This window comes from Polyodon spathula, chromosome 19, assembly GCF_017654505.1.
Source record: "Polyodon spathula isolate WHYD16114869_AA chromosome 19, ASM1765450v1, whole genome shotgun sequence".
Lineage (NCBI taxonomy): Eukaryota > Metazoa > Chordata > Actinopteri > Acipenseriformes > Polyodontidae > Polyodon > Polyodon spathula.
The window spans coordinates 12,356,824-12,374,595 of NC_054552.1; the positions used below are offsets into that span (position 1 = coordinate 12,356,824).

A 17,772-nucleotide genomic window follows, 5' to 3' on the forward strand; every position below is an offset into this window, starting at 1 on the left:
AACCACAGAAGAAGAAGAAGAAGAAGAAGAAGAAGAAGAAGAAGAAGAAGAAGAAGAAGAAGAAGAAGAAGAAGAAGAAATGCCAATAAGAATGCAAAAGTAACTCTGAGTAAGTACAATGCCGAGATATGTTTTACCCTATCCACTCTTGGCATCGCGAAACCTAAACGTCACGTGATTTGTACACTAACATGTCACCTGACTGGGGGGGGGCATGTATGACAGAAGCATGTATGAAGGGAAGCCATAACTAAAAAATTTTACAAAAGAATGGCTGCAGAGAATAAATTATATGTTTTAGAGTGGCCTAGTCAAAGTCTGGACCTAAATGTTGTGGCAGGACCTGAAGCGAGATGTTCATGTAAAGAAGCCCTCAAATGTCACAAGTTGCGTAGTTCTGTAAGAAGGAATGGGCCAAAATTCCTCAAAACCGATGTGAGAGAATGACCAACAGTTACAGGAAATGCTTAGTTGAAGTATTTGCTGCTCAAGGGGGTGCCACCAGTTATTGAATCTAAAGGTTTACATACTTTATCACACATGGATATTGAATGTTGAATCATTTATGGATAAACCAATGTTGAAAAAGTTAGAAAAGCTTTTAAGATCTAAAAACATTTTAGGTTTGAAATATGTGAAATATATGAAAATCCTACAGGGTTTCACAAACTTTCTCGGCACTGTACATAAGTTCAATTAAATAAACTTAAATACATTTTTTAAAACGGTAAAAAACTGAAATCAGAAAATAATAAAACAAATTTCATAGGGCCCTAACTTCTTATGAACCTGTTTTTACTTTAAATTACTGTCAATGTTAATTTGCAATGTTAAAACTGAAAATCATGTTAAAAATCCCAACTCACCAGCTGCCACGCAGCCTGGCAGCCATCAATTCCTTCATTTTGTACAAGGAATGCACCCAGGAAAATATCAATCGGAGAGATTCTTGAAGCTAGCCACAGCGCTTCGGCAGAAACATTGCTGCAAAGCTGTAGGCTGCAGTAGCTCAAGCTGGACCGAATGACAGTTTTGTATGTACATATACCTGTTTACACACTAGTTTCTTTAAAATATATATATATATATATATATATATATATATATATATATATATATATATATATATATATATATATATATTAAAGTAGTGCTTTATATGTGGTAAGTTAGAAAATAAACCCTTTGATGTTAATTGCATTTAACTTGGGCGATGCGGCTGTGAAGATGTTTGATATGATTTACTTGAATAAAACTTTTGAGCTGTATCCGACAGGTGTCTTTCATTTTAATATCGATGTTGTTTAAAATTAAATGTCATAATGACTGCCAGTGGTGGTTTTAAGTATAAGTATAACCACAGTGGTTCTAGTCGTGGTCATTTTTGCGGCATTAGGTTTGAGTACATGAAATTTTTAAAACTAAATTACTCGAAATTTCCACCCCTAATGATTATTTGTAATGTCCCATATAATTTGTGTAACACACGATAATGTGAAAAGCTTTAACAGAAAAAGTAACAAGTACTTATCTGAATAGACTCTCCTTTCAGGTCAGTTTTTACAGGAAAAGTGGCGCAGTCTGTGTGTGTGTAGTCCTTTATACCCTCGGGGGCGGGCGTGACTGCGTCACAGGACCGGCTGAGCAGCTTTGTTATATCTTATTCCGGTTTCAGATCTTAAGTTAAAGAGGTTAATACCCATTCGGTAATGGTTACTTAAAAGGTAACTGTTTTGTTAGATGAAATCGTTTTAAAATACAGCTTTATTGAGTTAATCATTACATTTAATGTTTTTATTAAAGCATGTGACAGGATGGCTTTGCAGGGGTGTAGTCAGACCAGAAATGTAGACTCCAAACAATGAGGCATGGTAGGTGAATCTGTGACGCTACGGTGTCCAGAGTTTTATTATATATTATTTTACCTGAACAGTTTATAGTCCAGGCCCAGGAACAGGGGCAGCAATGGGTCAAAGGTGGCGACCACGGTGGGAGGTCCTCCTCCCACCCCAACAGCTGTAGTGGCCAGGCCGCTCCTCCAGCCAAGGCAATCCTGGCCGCCACCCGGCTGTCTGTGGGGGTGGTCTACTGACCTACTTCCCCTTCTTTGTAGCCAGCAGCTCCCCCTTGTGGGGCTCCCGCCCCCAAATTCCCTGCAGCGAAAGTGCTGCCGGGGTAGGTGGTCTCCCGACTCATCCCCCCTTCTTCATAGCAGCGGACCCTCAGGAGGCAACGGCAGCAGCAGCGGACCCTCGGAAGGCGAACTCGGGAGGGGAGCCCCTGGCCATAGAGACGGCAGCGGGAGCTCCACTTCTCCCTCGTACCCTGTAACCGGTAGATCCCCAGGCGATGCGGAGCAGCAGGCAACCCCAGGCGATGTGGAGCAGCAGGCAACCCCAGGCGATGCAGACATGGCATCCTTGGGCGGTGCGAGGCAGGCATCCTTTTTTTTATCAACAAAAACAAAAACACTCCTGGTCTGACGCTTGCCGGCGCTGTCATCCTGTTTCTGACATCGCTTGTGATCAGGATGGCTTTGCAGGGGTGACGTCAGACCAGAAATAGACTCCACAACCAGGACTGGCAGATGAAAACTGAGACACTTCGGCAGTCAGTATATTTATTAAATAATAATAAACTAAAGACTTAAACAAAAACCGCACACCAAAACAGGACATGGCACTTGAGGCCAAAATGAACAGACAAACAACGAATTAACTCTAAACGAAACAGACACTAACACAGCGGACGGACAGACAAACATGGTGAGTGAAATCAATTATCTTAACTTTAACTATTTTACTTTCTCCTCTCCACACATGTTCTCCACTCACTGAACACACAACCCCAAGTGCGTGAAAACATGCAGTTTTTATGCAGCTGTACCAAGACTAGATTGCTAATCAATCATTCAGTTGGAGTCTCGGTACAACTGCATGTGAAATAATAAAAGTGCAATTCCCTGTGCTCACATATTATTTTACCTGCACATGAAGTGCTGTGCAATCCTCGCGCCTAAATACAAATATACATTTTAAACACTTGTGCTCGTAACCCATATTTATATCCCATTTATTTTATACATAAACACCAACATTAACACACTACAGACAACATAAAACACTAATAAACATAAAGTGGCGGGACACTCCGCTACAAAGCAGAATTTGAACTTGCTTCTTTAGCTATGTTTTTGTCTATCAAAAATTCGACATCAATTCACATACACTTGTATACAGGTCCATATTTTGGGCAGTACAGTTAGAAAAAAAAAAAATGTGTCCACTGAAACCGGACACTCTTTTCCACTTCAGCTGTCTGTTCTATAGGGGAGAGTTTTCCCAAGTGGAAATACAGGGGGACTGCCATGACCCTGGTATATATTTGCAAGCATATTTGCAACAGTCCCTTGGTAGGGGCAGTCCCGATTTCCTAGCGAATGTCCCACGTCCCGATGCATAGGAAGAAAGACACAATGTTTATCCTTTGAACTTCTTTACAGCTCTAGGACATTGTTTGTTTTCTCTGTCTTTCTGCTGCTGACTCTCCTGCACTGCACTGCCTGGCAGGGATTATGTTCACATGTCCAGATCTCAGTTTATTGACATATGTCATATCCAATCACGTTGGAGAAGTGTATTGTTTCCTCGCTGCTGCTGCAATATGATTTGATGTGTCTGATTCTGAGTATAATGTGGGAGCCAATGGAACGCAAAGGACTGGAGTTAGCCACACCCTTAATTTCCATACAGCATTCATCGATGCCGGTTCTGTGATATACCGGTCTATTAAAACAAAAAAGGCCAAAAACACAAAAATAAACATTTTCCTTAACTAAATAGTAATAGAAACTTCCAAGCACATATGTTTCTCCAGTGTTGGGTGTATTTTGTAGTATATTAAATATCCCACGAATGAAATCATGGTTGGAAAAAGCAGAAAATGTCTGTGGTTGAATTCTCAGACAGTGTCTGAGTCTAAAAAGAGTATGCCGGTGTATTGCAAAGCATTTAGCAATACTTTGCCAACCGAATCCCAGGGATATCCAGTGATTTATTTGTTCTCGTGAAATGCTGTTTCGAGGGAGACCCACAGCCCCAGTTCTATGGGTTCACGGAAAGAGGCATTGACAAGACAGAGCGGTCTGGATTCATATTTATTTAGAGAAAGACAAAAGTGTGAAAGAATTGCACACAGAAAGCATTGAATTTACTACTCTTGTATGGTCTATGGTCTTCAAGATCTTTGTGCAGACACTCCAAAATAATGATGTCATTGTTGGACTCGTGCCTTGTTATTTGTTCAGGGCAACGCGGTACCCCATTAAAGTAATTTACTTTCTAATAATCGTCGTTATAATTTTTTGTCATTTTTAACAGGCACTGTATGAGATTTCACTATGTAGTGTATGCGTTTTCAGTACATAGCGTATGTGATTTCACTGTAGCGTATCCGATTTCACTGTGTAGCATATGCGATTTCACCATGTAGTGTATGCGATTTCACCATGTAGTCCATTCCTGTGCATTTGGCCTCTACTGCCCTTAACCTCAAAAGTCCTGTTAGTCATTGCTCTTGCATTTTATTATAGGTAACCCTTCCTTCTCCAGAGCAGCTATCATAGTGTACTGATCTGTGGCAGGGCAGAGGCTCTGCACATGCAATGTTGTATATGTTATGTGTTTATGTGCGGTACAATTGTGTATATATTTGTTATTTTGAATAAGCATTGTAAATATTATGTGTGGTGTTGATAGGTGTGCATTGTATCCTGCAGTGTAAAGCACTATGTACTTCCCCCATCAACTTGGCATGCCTCTGTACACGTGTGAGAATGTGTGTGTTTGAATAGAAGGCCTGATCTAATTGGAGCTGAAAGAAATGTGACTAGATGGTAATTGATTTGCTGGGTGGCAGAGCATTATAGCCGAGAGCACTTTTAACAGAAAAATAAAATTGCCTTACGTTAAATATATAATAAGACAAATAATTTGAATAATAATAAGAAATTCAATAATAAATAATAATCCATCCGAATTTGTACACAGGCTACACAACTCCATGTAACCTCTGATCCTTTGCTTGCACATCATACCACCCAATTCCTTGGTGTAAAAAAGCCATTTCCATTTTTTTCCCCCACACAACCTCATACCCACAATCACGATGTTTCTTTTTCTATGCACTGGCCCCTTCTGCAGTTCTTCCAATTCGTTTTCTACAAGTCACTCTTTGTTGAATATATCAGGCTGCTCTCTTTCATTTTCTACATTTTCTTTTTCTTTTTTTTAATCATCCACTTCGGTTTGGTAATTTCCACATTCGTTGTCACTGTTTTTGCTTGAAAATATTCTGTTATTTTTTTCTAGCAGTCATTTTAACATTTCAGCCTCCCAAAGCGCTTAAAATGGAAAACTCCCCCCCTTCAACTCTTTGATTGGTTAAAAGTAGTGTCAAGACATAACAGCAAAACAGCTGTCATGTGGTTCCAGGATTTTTTTTTCACTCAGCAAGTGATCTAGTCTGCTAACGGTGCAATCAGTCCTTATCATTAAAGGCACAGTAGCATCTGCAGACGGGCGGCTCAGGGTTTTTCAGCTGGACGGCGACAGTCACTTAGCCGGGTGCCCTGTCTGGCTGAAAAGGCTTGGGGAGAACCCTGGTAAGAGAGGGGCTTTGAGACAGCTCCTGGGAGCAGCAGCTTGTGCGCTGGTATTAGTGAGCTGAGATAGGCTTCGCTTAGCTGCTGCTTTATTTTGTATATTGGTTTGTCTAATTAAATAAAAGTGCACAGAAAACACTTCCACTGCAATCTCCTGTCTTCTGCATCTGTAATTCCCACTACTAGCCTTGACTGCAATGATTCCCTTCCACGTTTTCCTAAACTGGAAATGAGGGCCATTGTCATTACAAATAAACAATCCCCTGTAGATCCACTACAAGTTCAATAATTGGTAAGTTACTATAAAACTACCTGAATTTATATAACCTGTATTCCAGTGATTTTCTGAAAACGTACAATGACTTTTCTTGTTCACATCTACCTAACTGTATTCTTTACAGAGTAGGAACCATTATAAAAGTTTCCTGCGGTAACTTTGCATAATTATGTTGCAATTTCCCCATGCATTTCCAATAGTTATTCTATCCTGGTTTTCCATTTTCTTTACTATACTGATCTTTAAAATGCTTACCTATGCTTTACCATGCTTTCACTCTCCATTATTACACTTTGCTGTGCTTTTGCTATTAAAAACTTTAAGGGAACAGCAAGAGACAGCCCTCTGTACAAGTGCCTTCTCTTGTAAATTACTGTGTCAAAAAAACAGAAATTAATAGAAATTCCAGTAATGTGAAATTTAGGAGCACAATCTGGAAGGAACTCAGGTTTTAGATTGAACACATAAGCCCTATTAAAATGATATAATACTAGGACCATTGCAAAAGCACTAGCAGATTGATATGCTTGGGTCATGTGTGAACAGGAGAGAATGAATCCAAGCTGCAAATCTCCCTCCTGACCTAGAAGGGTGCTAGGTAAGGTTGGAGGTACACCTTCTCAGAGATCGGCCGACTCAGTGGTAGGGCAGAACCGAAAGTTGGCAATCTTGGGAAGGCATAGCTCTGAGGCTGCTGAATGGCTCTATTGTGATCAGCTGTGTGGTGTGCGGTGACTGAGTAGAGCGTGGCACTACACTGAACACAGGAAGGAGTTTAGCAGTACAAAGGGGACACAGCTACATGCGTAGGGACTCTGACGTTAAAAATGTTGAACCCAGCCGGAGCACTGTTTGTTGTTTTTGTGCTGTGTGTTGACAGAACTGTACAAAGCCAGGAGCTGAAGCTATGGAGCCAGGATTGTTTGTTTATTGTTTTGGAAAAAAAAAACACCATTTAATTGTTAATTACCAAGCACGTACATCCTGCTGTACATGGCACATCAAGTCTGTGTTGTCAGCCAAGAGTGATACATTCATTTTTGGAAAATCCATTTCAATTTGATCTAATTTTACTGACATAAAAAATTATAGTGACCAATAATATTCACTGTAGGCGACACCAGCGATTCATGCACTATGACCATGGACTTATTATCCAAAGTACAGCATGAAACATTAATATTGGCTGTAGCCAAGCATAAAGAATTATATGATCAACAAAACAATTTTCTGGCTTTGGAGAAACTGACAAAAAAGAAGTGCCGCCTGAAAGGACCTTGAGTCAGCGCACCATTTAAACAATTGCGTAGTGATATTAGTATTCGTTCTGTAACATGGATCTGTATTCGGCTAATAAAATATGAAAGGGACTGTGACTATTCTACCAGACTGAATTTCTTTACAATGCAAGTACTACAGATCGATCAGTCTATACATCTGATACACTAACATGTACATGTTACTACTATTATTGGTTATAACAGAAAGCATATTTGGCTACACAGCTTGAATGAGTAATCACTCAGCTCCCAGTTATAATCACTGATTTAGGAATAAAAACATCGCAACTATGGTATGATGTAATACTATTTTTAATGGCCTGATGTGGATGCAAGAAAATTTGAGAGTAAATGGTAACGCATGCGTTCTCTGCAGCAACCAAATTTTCTTACCTAAATTGTTTACCAGCTTCTGTTCTAACTGACTGCAGAAACCTTGTTGTAATGGATCTCCCCTAGCAGTTAATTAGTTAATAATACTGAAATCAGTATAAAACAAGTACTTTCCTCTTGACTTCAAAGCTTGCTATTTAGATCAATGGTAAGGCATGTCTTTAAACCATGAGCCCTTGCATCTCAATTCAATTTAAAGGGCAAGGATGCCAGGCCAATAAAGTGGTGGCCAACAGGATAAAATCATGACCCCTGTGGTTAAATCCATTATGTTAATTGAATGTCTTTGCATTCTAAGCTGTAGCGAAGTATTCCAGATTCTGTGAAACATGATCCTCTCTAAAATTCTGGGAGAGTGAGCTTGACATTGAAACTCCCTGAGTCTGGGTTAGTAGGTGCTCACGTGTGCTTCCGCTCAAAGACAAACTAAATCAATTTGTGGTGTTTTTGATAAATCAAGGCCAAACTGGTCTAGCAGCATTAGATTTGATAAAGCAGGGGGAGAATGTAACAGATTTCCTCCTAGCAGCTGATGAGTCAATAACTTTACCATGAAACACGTATTTGCCTCTCCACTGTAGAGCTTGCTCTATATAGTTCAGTGATCATTAAACCGTGAGGTTAGCAATTTGCGCCCAGCCCTTGCTTCGCCATTCAATTCAATTGGCTGTGATGCCAAGCCATTACACCATCTCACTACCTGGGATTGTACTTAGATACACTGGATGGTATTTTCTCCTTGCAGTGGATGAAACCACCAAAAGCTTTCCTAAATGAATGCGTTAGTGATGCGTTTGATAAATCAAGACCAGATTTGTCTGGCAGCGTTAGCTGTGACAAACCAACCATTACATTTGCTTTAATGAGGCGATTGTTTTATATTACCCTAGCAGCTGAGCAGGCTATGCACCCTGTTTGGGTATTTCTACTTTATTTCCTTAGTTACGTATCTGTTCATTGAACACAACTGTAACAGAAAACACTTCATTTTCTCAAGTGCCTTGGCAGGACCAATCAGTTACAGTGCTTTTATTAGAACACAGCATGTAGATAAATGAAGCATGGAACCTATTAAAACAGTTCCAACATTTCAGGGAAGGCTGCAGCCCTTTGTGTTTTCTCTCCCTCTTTCTCAAGTCTGAAGGATCTGACTTCTCTCACAGAGGAAAAATCGCAGTTGTGGTCTACAGTAAAACCTCTCCAAGTCATTAAACAAACCCTACTACTGGCAGTTCCATTCCAAGCAGCAGGCCTGACCAATGTGTACATGGTGCTAACAAAATAATTCCAGTAAAGGGCCCTTGTGAAAGAAATACAATGAATCTTGATTGTAAATCTCCCTTCCGACCTGTAAGGGCGCTAAGCAGAGAGTTCTCTGGACAGGATGGCCTGACAGTTCTTTCCCTGGGTCAGGAAGACGGTCTATCTGGAAGAGGGTGACACTCCGTTGTAAGAACGAATTGACCTGGAATGGAAACAATGTAGCAGCCGCAGATTGTAAAGGCAGCTGCAATTGTTTACCAAGGGTTCATGCGTGACACCATATAAGGGAGGTAACAATAGTGGAGGTAACAATAGTCTTCCTGAGGAGCATTTCATTTTCCACTATGGCTAAGTCTGCAGTACATATTTAATATATGAATCAGTCAAGAGAATAAGTGAGGCAAGGCTGGATAGTAAATACAACTTTATACATTTTGTGTAAATGTAACTGATACAGCATAAGTAAATAAATAATAGAAAATGTTTTGAAGTTCATACTGCAGAGTTATCAACATAGTTATCAGCTCTCTGCGGCTTGCTGACTGCTGCATCATTTATATCCAAACCGTCATATTTGTTCACATCGTCGAGTCACAAAACAGTCACAGTAATGTTTTAATCACCATTTTAGTGTTTGAAGTATGTTTTTTAATTCATTTTCTGTTAAGCCACAGAATTGGTGTTCAGCCATTTTCTCTTGTGAGGAGACTATTTCCCAGTGGTGTAAGGATGTTAGGGCAATAGTTCAATCTATTTGTCTTCCTATGATGAGGTTTTAACCAATCATAAGCCAGAATTTCCAATATATATATATATATATATATATATATATATATATATATATATATATATATATATATATATATATATATATATATATAAATTATTTCATTGTGTATACATTTTTTATCAAATGATTTGAGCCTGCTTGCTGTGTGTGTCTCTCACTCACTCTGTCTCCTGCTCCTTCACCAGTTGCTATTGATGTTTCATTTTTGTGAGACTGTGCAAAGCATGTCACCAAAATAACTTTCCAGGCACAGTCAGTTTCCTTGCATTTCCTATTTTTATGTATTTATTTTGTTCATAAAAATCAGGAGCAAGCACATGAAAAACATCTAAGTTGGTATAGCATTTAAAAAATGTCTTAAACTAAGCGTATCCCTTACAAGAAATAGATTACAGTAATTCAAAGGCATTTTGGAGTATATTTGTAGCAGTACTGTTGAGCATCTATAGTACCTTTATGGGCAGTATCACATTACTGCTAAACATTTTATTGTTATCTTGCTGCCCTATATTTTGTGTAAGAAGTGACAGATAAAAGGGAAGGGTGTAATATTGGTGAGTAACTCACTGTTCTCGCACTGTTTGCCTGTATAGCCAGCAAGGCAGGCACACCTAAAGGAGAGAGCGGTGTCCAGGAGACATGTCCCGTCATGGAGGCAGGGCGAGGACAAGCAGGCTGAGGACAAACACAAACCCAACGAGTGAGGCCGGGACAATAACGAAGTCTCACACTTCCACCACAGGGACAGCCGCTAGCACAAACACACTAAGTGTAGAGGATTTTTTACTGCCCTGTAACATACATGTCTTGTAACCCTCACCCACACCTAAAAGCTGTTATATTTAACCAAAAAGTATTTCAATTTGACTCATCTAACAAGTACAGCTAAGGATTATGTGACGTACTAGTGGTAAAAATGTGTAAGATTAGGGTAAGAAACAAGTAATAAAATATATTATATATATATAGATTATAATATCTATATATATTATATATATATATATTATATATATATATAAATAATATTAATTAATTTAAAGAATCAGCGGTACCAACATCCCAAACCGAAAAATATAATTTCCTAATTTTTAAGCTTTTTAGCAAAAGGCCATTATCCCATACTGTTGGAACACCCTGCATCCTAAGATCTATAGCTGTGATAGGAAGCATAAAGGGTAAGTAACTCCTACAAATAGTGAAGTCATTCTAAGCCTTATAAATTAAAGCAAAATCAATTCTAAACTATACAGAAAGACAATGCAAGCTACTACGGGGTTAATGTGTTTTCTAAGTCAGAATGCAAGCTTCTGTGTTCTGAATGAGGTGTAACAAGATATCAATGAAATAGTGATTTATGGATGAAACAAAGGAATGCATTAGTCATTCAGAATCAATTACCATGCGGCCACCCTCTCGTCTTGAGTTCTACTTTAAGATCACAGAATTGTCAAGACAGAAAAGCACCATCCCATACATGGGGAAAGGTCTTTCTTTCTCTTCAAACTAGAATGGTTTACTTGATTCCTTGTAGCCGTCAATGGTTTGAAAAAGAAATCTCTACAAAGTGTTGTGCTTCTGAAATATGAATGATATACTACCCTGTCTTTGCAGTCTATCCATGACCTTCTTGGAAACAATGGTCTTTTTCCTGGTTACATGTTTTTACATAAATAAAATAAACCAAGTTGGGGTGCCTGGTTACCAAGAGAATGTACGAGCACAGAAGCAATGTGAGCCTCAGCTTGAGCGTAAACCGTTGCCGTGGTAACCCAGAACACTCCCCAATTTTCTTTTTCTATATAATAAAACAAGCACAAGCCTAAAAGAGTCACAGTCTTATTTTCTGTTATATGGGAAAGTCTGAGATGTTATTGGCAAGTGTATTTTGGTAGGTTACAAGCTGCAGAATCGTAGATGAGCTGTGGCTTTGCAAGCAATACATTGCAGTAATCACTCAAGGGGTAAAGTAACGAACAAGAAATATTTCTGTTCCACAATATTCCCTGTTCTAATGAGATGTGACAGGATGTCCCTGAGACCAGTTTCTGCCTCTCATATACTTCTGTATGAGTGCTACTGTATTACTTTCATGTCTAAAACAAGGAGACATAGTATGAAGACAGACTGAAAAGCAGCATTTGTTCAGAATAAGAGCAAAAAGAGAAAGCATGGAGAGAGGATACATTTTTCAATTGTAAAAATAAAAACAAATAGGGGTAAAGCTAGATTACTAATATTTTAGGCATGAAAAAAATGATTTGATTCTCTCTCTGAATTCTCAGAGTTCTCTGAGATTAGTCAAATTGAGGATTTTGCATTTTGCATTTGCAACAAAATAGTTGTTACAAAATATTACCTCTTAGTGATTATTGCTCTCACAATTGTCTTTTTAAGTTTTTAATTAATTGTGTGTTGCTTTATGAATATCTGACACATTGCAATATGTACAGTATTTGGAATTTGATTAGTTTTCTCAGTCACTTAGAAGGATGTTTTATCTATGATGCTGACATTTGTACATTTGGTACTACAAATGACTGTTTTGTAAGAACATAGTTTTACATTTAGAGTTTCTTTAAATTAGAAACTCTGTTCTGATTCCATATGGCTGACACCTAAGCTCATTGCTTTTAATAATAATATGTTGCTATAGATGGATGTAATTGCTTATTGTATTTTTGCTGAAGTGTTTAGCATCATGTAGTTTGTGTGTGTGTCTATATATATATATATATGCCTATAGGAAGTATTCACCCGCCTTGGACGTTTTCACAGTTTGTTGTGTTAAAACCTGAAATTTTGATCAATTTAAATGGGATTTTTTTTCCCTTTGATTTATACAACCTACTCAACACTTTCAATGTGTGAAAAAATAGGGGGGGGGGGGGGGAAAAAACAAATCAATTAAAAAAAAAAAAGAAAATTGTTCATTAGATAAGTATTAACCCCCTAAATAAGCTCAGGTACAACCAACTGCCTTCAGAATTCACACAATAAGTTAAACGGAGTCCATCTGTGTGCAATAAAAGTGGTTCACATGACATCAGATTAAATACACCTGTCTCTGTAAGGTCCCACAGTTGGGTAGTGCATTCAAAGAAAAGATACTACAATGAACACCAAGGAGCTTTCAAAACAACTCTGGGATAAAGTTGTGGAAAGGCACAGATCAGGGGAGGGGTATAAAAAGATTTCAAAGGCATTGCATTGAATATCCCTTGCAGCGCAGTCAAGTCGATCATTAAGAAGTGGAATGTATACGGCACCACCCAGAATCTGTTTAGATCAGGCCGTCCTCCCAAACTGAGCAGCCGGGTAAGACAGGCATTGGTCAGAGAAGCCACCAAGAGGCCAATGACAACTCTAGAAGACCTACAGTGTTCTATGGCTGAGAGCAACTGTCCATGTGTCAACAATAACTGAGGTGCTCCACAGATTTGGCCTGTATGGAAGAGTGGCAAGAAGGAAGCCATTTCTGAAAAAAGCCCATGTAAAAAAGATATAAAAAAGTCTGCATCGAGATAAAAACAAAAGCTTGCCAACAGTCTTTGGAAGTAAACAATGAAACGCTCCAACGCATTATGTAAGTACTAGTACAGTTGTATGCAATTTAACTTCTGTGTTCTACTTTTCAGTTTTAGTCTTTAATGTATTAAAGCAAAACAACCTGTATATTTTTTGTTTGGTTTTTTTTGTTGGTTTTATTGTAAACCTGCAATGCCCTTGTAAATTACCAGACAATAATGCAAATCTGTAGTGCTCTAATTGGCCTACTGAGTATCTTTCTAAAGAAAGGGTTTACATTAAAACAGAGATGTTTTCAATGCTGAAATGGGAGTTACTAGGAATAAAATAGCACAAGATTTCGGAATTGCAATGCGCCACTGTGACGGATATAAAAAAAAAAAGTCTGCAAAAGTGAGTACCATACATATACATTTATATACTGTATATAAACAAAGTTTGCATTGGATGCCGACAGTTTCTTTGGATACAAACAGAAAAACGCTCCAACGCATTAATGTAAGTGCACAATGTAGCGTCTGTGTTCTATTTATATTCTATTAATGTCTAGTATATTTTTAATGTATTACTGTGCATGACTCACTTTGACTGCTACCTTTATTTTAGAATGTGCACCGATTAATCTACCGATCAATCAACTAATGCCCATAAATTAACTGATCAAATATTTTAATCGAGTGACAGCACTAAAATAAATATATATATACACACACACACACACACACACACATATTTAGGATATTTGCACATTACAAAGGAATCAAAAAATCGTACACCCTAATAACAAGACAATGATTCTAGTAAAGTGAAAGGCACTGGATTACAGGTTTTAGTAAAAAATGTATAGACTTAGTTCCAGCAAATGCCTTGACTGTGCACCTCTGTGCCTCTGCCACACCAGTTTTAGAGTGAGGTTGGAGATTCAGTCTGTTTTTTGTCATACACAGTTAGACCAGACAGCCTTTGTGTGATGCTAGAGATGTACAGAGGGATGCTAGAATGACAGTCGACTGGCAAAGAACAAAGGTGTACTGTGCTTTTGTAATATTGTAATTACCAGAATTTTCTTCAAAAGTGATGTGAAACCCATCAAAGCTTTTATATCCATCCGACTCGAAGAGGATGTGTAGAGAGCTTCCGGTGCTCCTGATTGTAGCAGGCCTCCCATTTCCACAGAATCTACCAATCACACGAGAGTCAATGCTGTCCCCGTCCCGTATCTCCACATAGTCATAGCGACAGCTGTAATCGAACTCCAGGCTGAGCATTATAAACCTAGAGAAGAAACAGTGGAAAGAGGAATAAGTCACTCAAGGGGCCACTCAAAGACCACTTGACTGGTGAAGGCATGGGTTGTATTTTAATGATCCAAATTCAGATATAAATATCAACTTATAACCCTGGACAAATCCTGCTGGGTTTTTTTTTATCCCCAGGAGGGATTTCTTGACCCACTTGTTAACATTTCTACATGAAAAAGGAGAGGTTCCTGGGTGGTTCAACCGCTGCATGGTGTGCAGGGTGAGTTACACAGTCAAACTTTAATGCTAATTCCAGGGGGAGCGTGGCATTGGCTTTGGTGCTCCTGTGGGTTAGGGAGGTAAAAAACAATATGGACTGATTCTCCTCATCGCGCTACAGCGGACCTTACTGCCCAGACCCCTGGATTGCTCAGGGAGATACCTGCAAGGCTGGCCATTGACTTTCAGAGGCGGTTAGCTGACATCCGCTCTGAAGTTCCTGGGTGTAAGAGACAATTGGCTTAGACATGAAAACGAAGGATGCCCTCTGACCTTCAGTTCTCCTAACCTGTTAGGGGAATTGCTGTTGGGGAGAAAATTTGCAGTAAAATAATTGGCCACACTTCAAATTTTTAAAAAAAGGAAACAAAAATGAAGTTTGTGGGTTTTGGATCTGCCACGGTTTAGATTCTTAAATGCAACTCTTTTATATAAACTGCTAGAATGAAGGTCAAACCATGTTCTCTACCTATTGCCTTATCATTCATTCATTGAATCATCCCACAGATCACAGTAGCTATTCTCTATTGAACAATGTTGTTTCACTTTGAGATGACTCATGTTTAAAGCTCAGCAGCTGTTCTAAATGTTCTACTGATTGATGCTGTTGGACTGAATGAGCCGTGGTAGTGATTTTATTGTGTGCTTCTCTTTTCACCACTTGTGCAGGATCATCATAATCCATGAGCACAGTGACTTGAGAAAGCAAACATACAAAACTGCAACCGTGACGCTACAGAAGTGAACTTTATATACTGTACTCCATCTTAAAGCATTGTGCACCTGAAAGGTACTTCGCTGGCTTCAAGAACCTAATTTATAAAGAAGCTGCTTCGGTTTAAATGTGCGTCTGCCAAGTGTTCAGATTGCTTTTTTTGGCATTGCAGCAAGACACGGTTTATTTCCTCATGACAATCAAAAGAAGGAAACTCCACAACTGGACATGAGTAAAACTAATCAGGGATGTGTGCTACTTGAAGTTCAAGTACTGCCAAATAAACAAATAATAATGTAAATTAATTATCAGGAACATTTTTTGTTTTTGTAAATGTGCTTCCTGCAGCTTGTTAACAACTCATATTTGAAGTGTTATGAAAATTTAACAGCACCCTTCACTTTGACCCGTGACCTAATATGGCTGCCATATGGCATGGGGGAAGGTTTGTAGATGAAATGCCCACAAAATGGCCTCTCCTTGGACCATTCCTATGATTCGTGTAGAAATGAAAAAAAATTGTGATGCCGGGGGATATATTTTTTTTACCATTGTTGAAAACTGTAAAATGTTTTCGCATGCACCGCTTTTTTGTGGCCTTTCAGATTTTTCTTTTTTTTCTCTTGTTGAACTGTAGCTTAATTGAGACAGTAGGTGCCTAACCCATAGAGCACAGGGGAGGCAAACTATATATTTTGCCCCTCTACTTTTTTTGCTTAGTGTATACACACTATTATATAAATCGGACACACAGTAAAATGTAGCCTACACAAGCAATTTGCAGGAGAGAAAGATGCTAGGCAGGTTGTCTATTTTTGGGTGGTTTTAGTAAAACGTTGCTGTTTTTTTTTAACATAAAGAAACAGTGTTTCGTCAAATAGAGAGGATCTCTGCCATGACTGACACAATAAAACATTGAATCAGAATTAGAGTAAGACAAAGAGAGACAAAGCCCGCCCCCCTTCTCTGTCAGGTATTTACCAATAGGACTGTTATTTAGTGGGGGAAATAGACCAACAAAAGATATTTTGATATTTTGAGCAGTGCTGCCGGATCTGAAAAATATCGTATTGCAGCCTCAAAATGATTGTATTTCACCAAAAATGATCGTACATCCCAAAAATGTAAGAACACAGTATGTATGATAAACTAATATTGTACAAACTAATGCATGTATTCAGCATATTCAAATGCCTAAATGTACTTAGCTAGAAGTATTGTGGAGTGGTCGAAACGAAGTATTTTGAGATCTATATGATAGGAAAGAATTATACTAAATGGGTGTCAAAATGTTTGTAGTAATAGCATATACTTGGGAGACAATACAAGAAAGATTTGAGCCATAGAGAATACTGCTCCCCTCTTTCTTGCTCCCAGACAGAATAAAGTACTACCCTATTGTAAGGTGACCCGTTATAGTGTGGAATTGGTTACAACACGGCAAGGTTGTGCCTCCCATGTCCCCATAACGCAATCTGACTCACAAACGTTGGGTTTTATTGTTGTTTTACATTACCATACTTAAACCCATTTAAGTTGAAACTGGGACACATAGAACTTATAAGGCTCCCATGCTTGCATTCTAAAAGTAAAAACAAACTGTCCATTAATGTTACAAAACAAGTATGAAACAATACAAGTGTGTATAAACTTCCTTGGATTCAGTATTTAAGGGCCACACAGAGCTACAGCGTCAGAGGACCACGCAGATCCCGGCAGCTTACAGACAGGCCTGGAGGCGCCTGGCCAGTCTACAGGGGTTGCTGGTGTGCAGTGAGCCGAGGACACCCTCGCCGACCTAAGCTCTCCCCACCCGTGCGGTGCTCAACCATTGTAACAAAGTTAGGCACCTATGATTGAGACACAAAATTCTTGGACTATTGCTTCTGGCATTGATTAAAACACTGAATTGTAGTACTGCTTTTAGAGTGAAACACTATAGGTACCAAAACTGACTCAGTGTTATGATTAAGAAAGTTTATTAATCCAGAGCTTATCTGTACTCAAAAGTAAGTATAATTATTTTTTTGTTTTTATACAGTTAAATAAACTGTTAATGCTAAAGCTTTATTTTTACAGTTGGTTATTAGTTATCAATAGTGAAAATGATGTCAAAGTCCTTAAATTAGGTCTTTGAAAACTGTTAAAATGGTCCTTGAACAGTCCTTGAAATTTGTATCAGAAAAATTGTATGAACCCTGTATTTACGACATCTGATTGAGTTAAGGAGAGATTGTATTTTATTTTTGCAGCTGAGATTTTATAAAATGTATATTATGTGAAATGGGCAGACTTGTAAAAGCTGTGATGAGTAATATTTCAAAAACTATGTTTGTCAACTAGCCTC

General features: G+C 38.6%; 1 protein-coding gene across 2 annotated transcripts in view; it reads right to left on the minus strand.

The window, feature by feature from the left end:
* LOC121294956 (inactive serine protease PAMR1-like) overlaps nucleotides 1-17,772 on the minus strand; it is a 56,609-nt gene that overhangs the window by 16,657 nt on the left and 22,180 nt on the right. The window contains exons 5-6 of one of the 2 annotated variants that reach the window (XM_041219208.1): nucleotides 14,248-14,465; nucleotides 10,233-10,340 (exon numbers count right to left, since the gene is read on the minus strand). In XM_041219208.1, the coding sequence (XP_041075142.1) occupies nucleotides 10,233-10,340; nucleotides 14,248-14,465 (326 nt within the window). The remainder of the gene's footprint in view (nucleotides 1-10,232; nucleotides 10,341-14,247; nucleotides 14,466-17,772) is intronic. The other variant, XM_041219209.1, reaches the window with a different exon arrangement.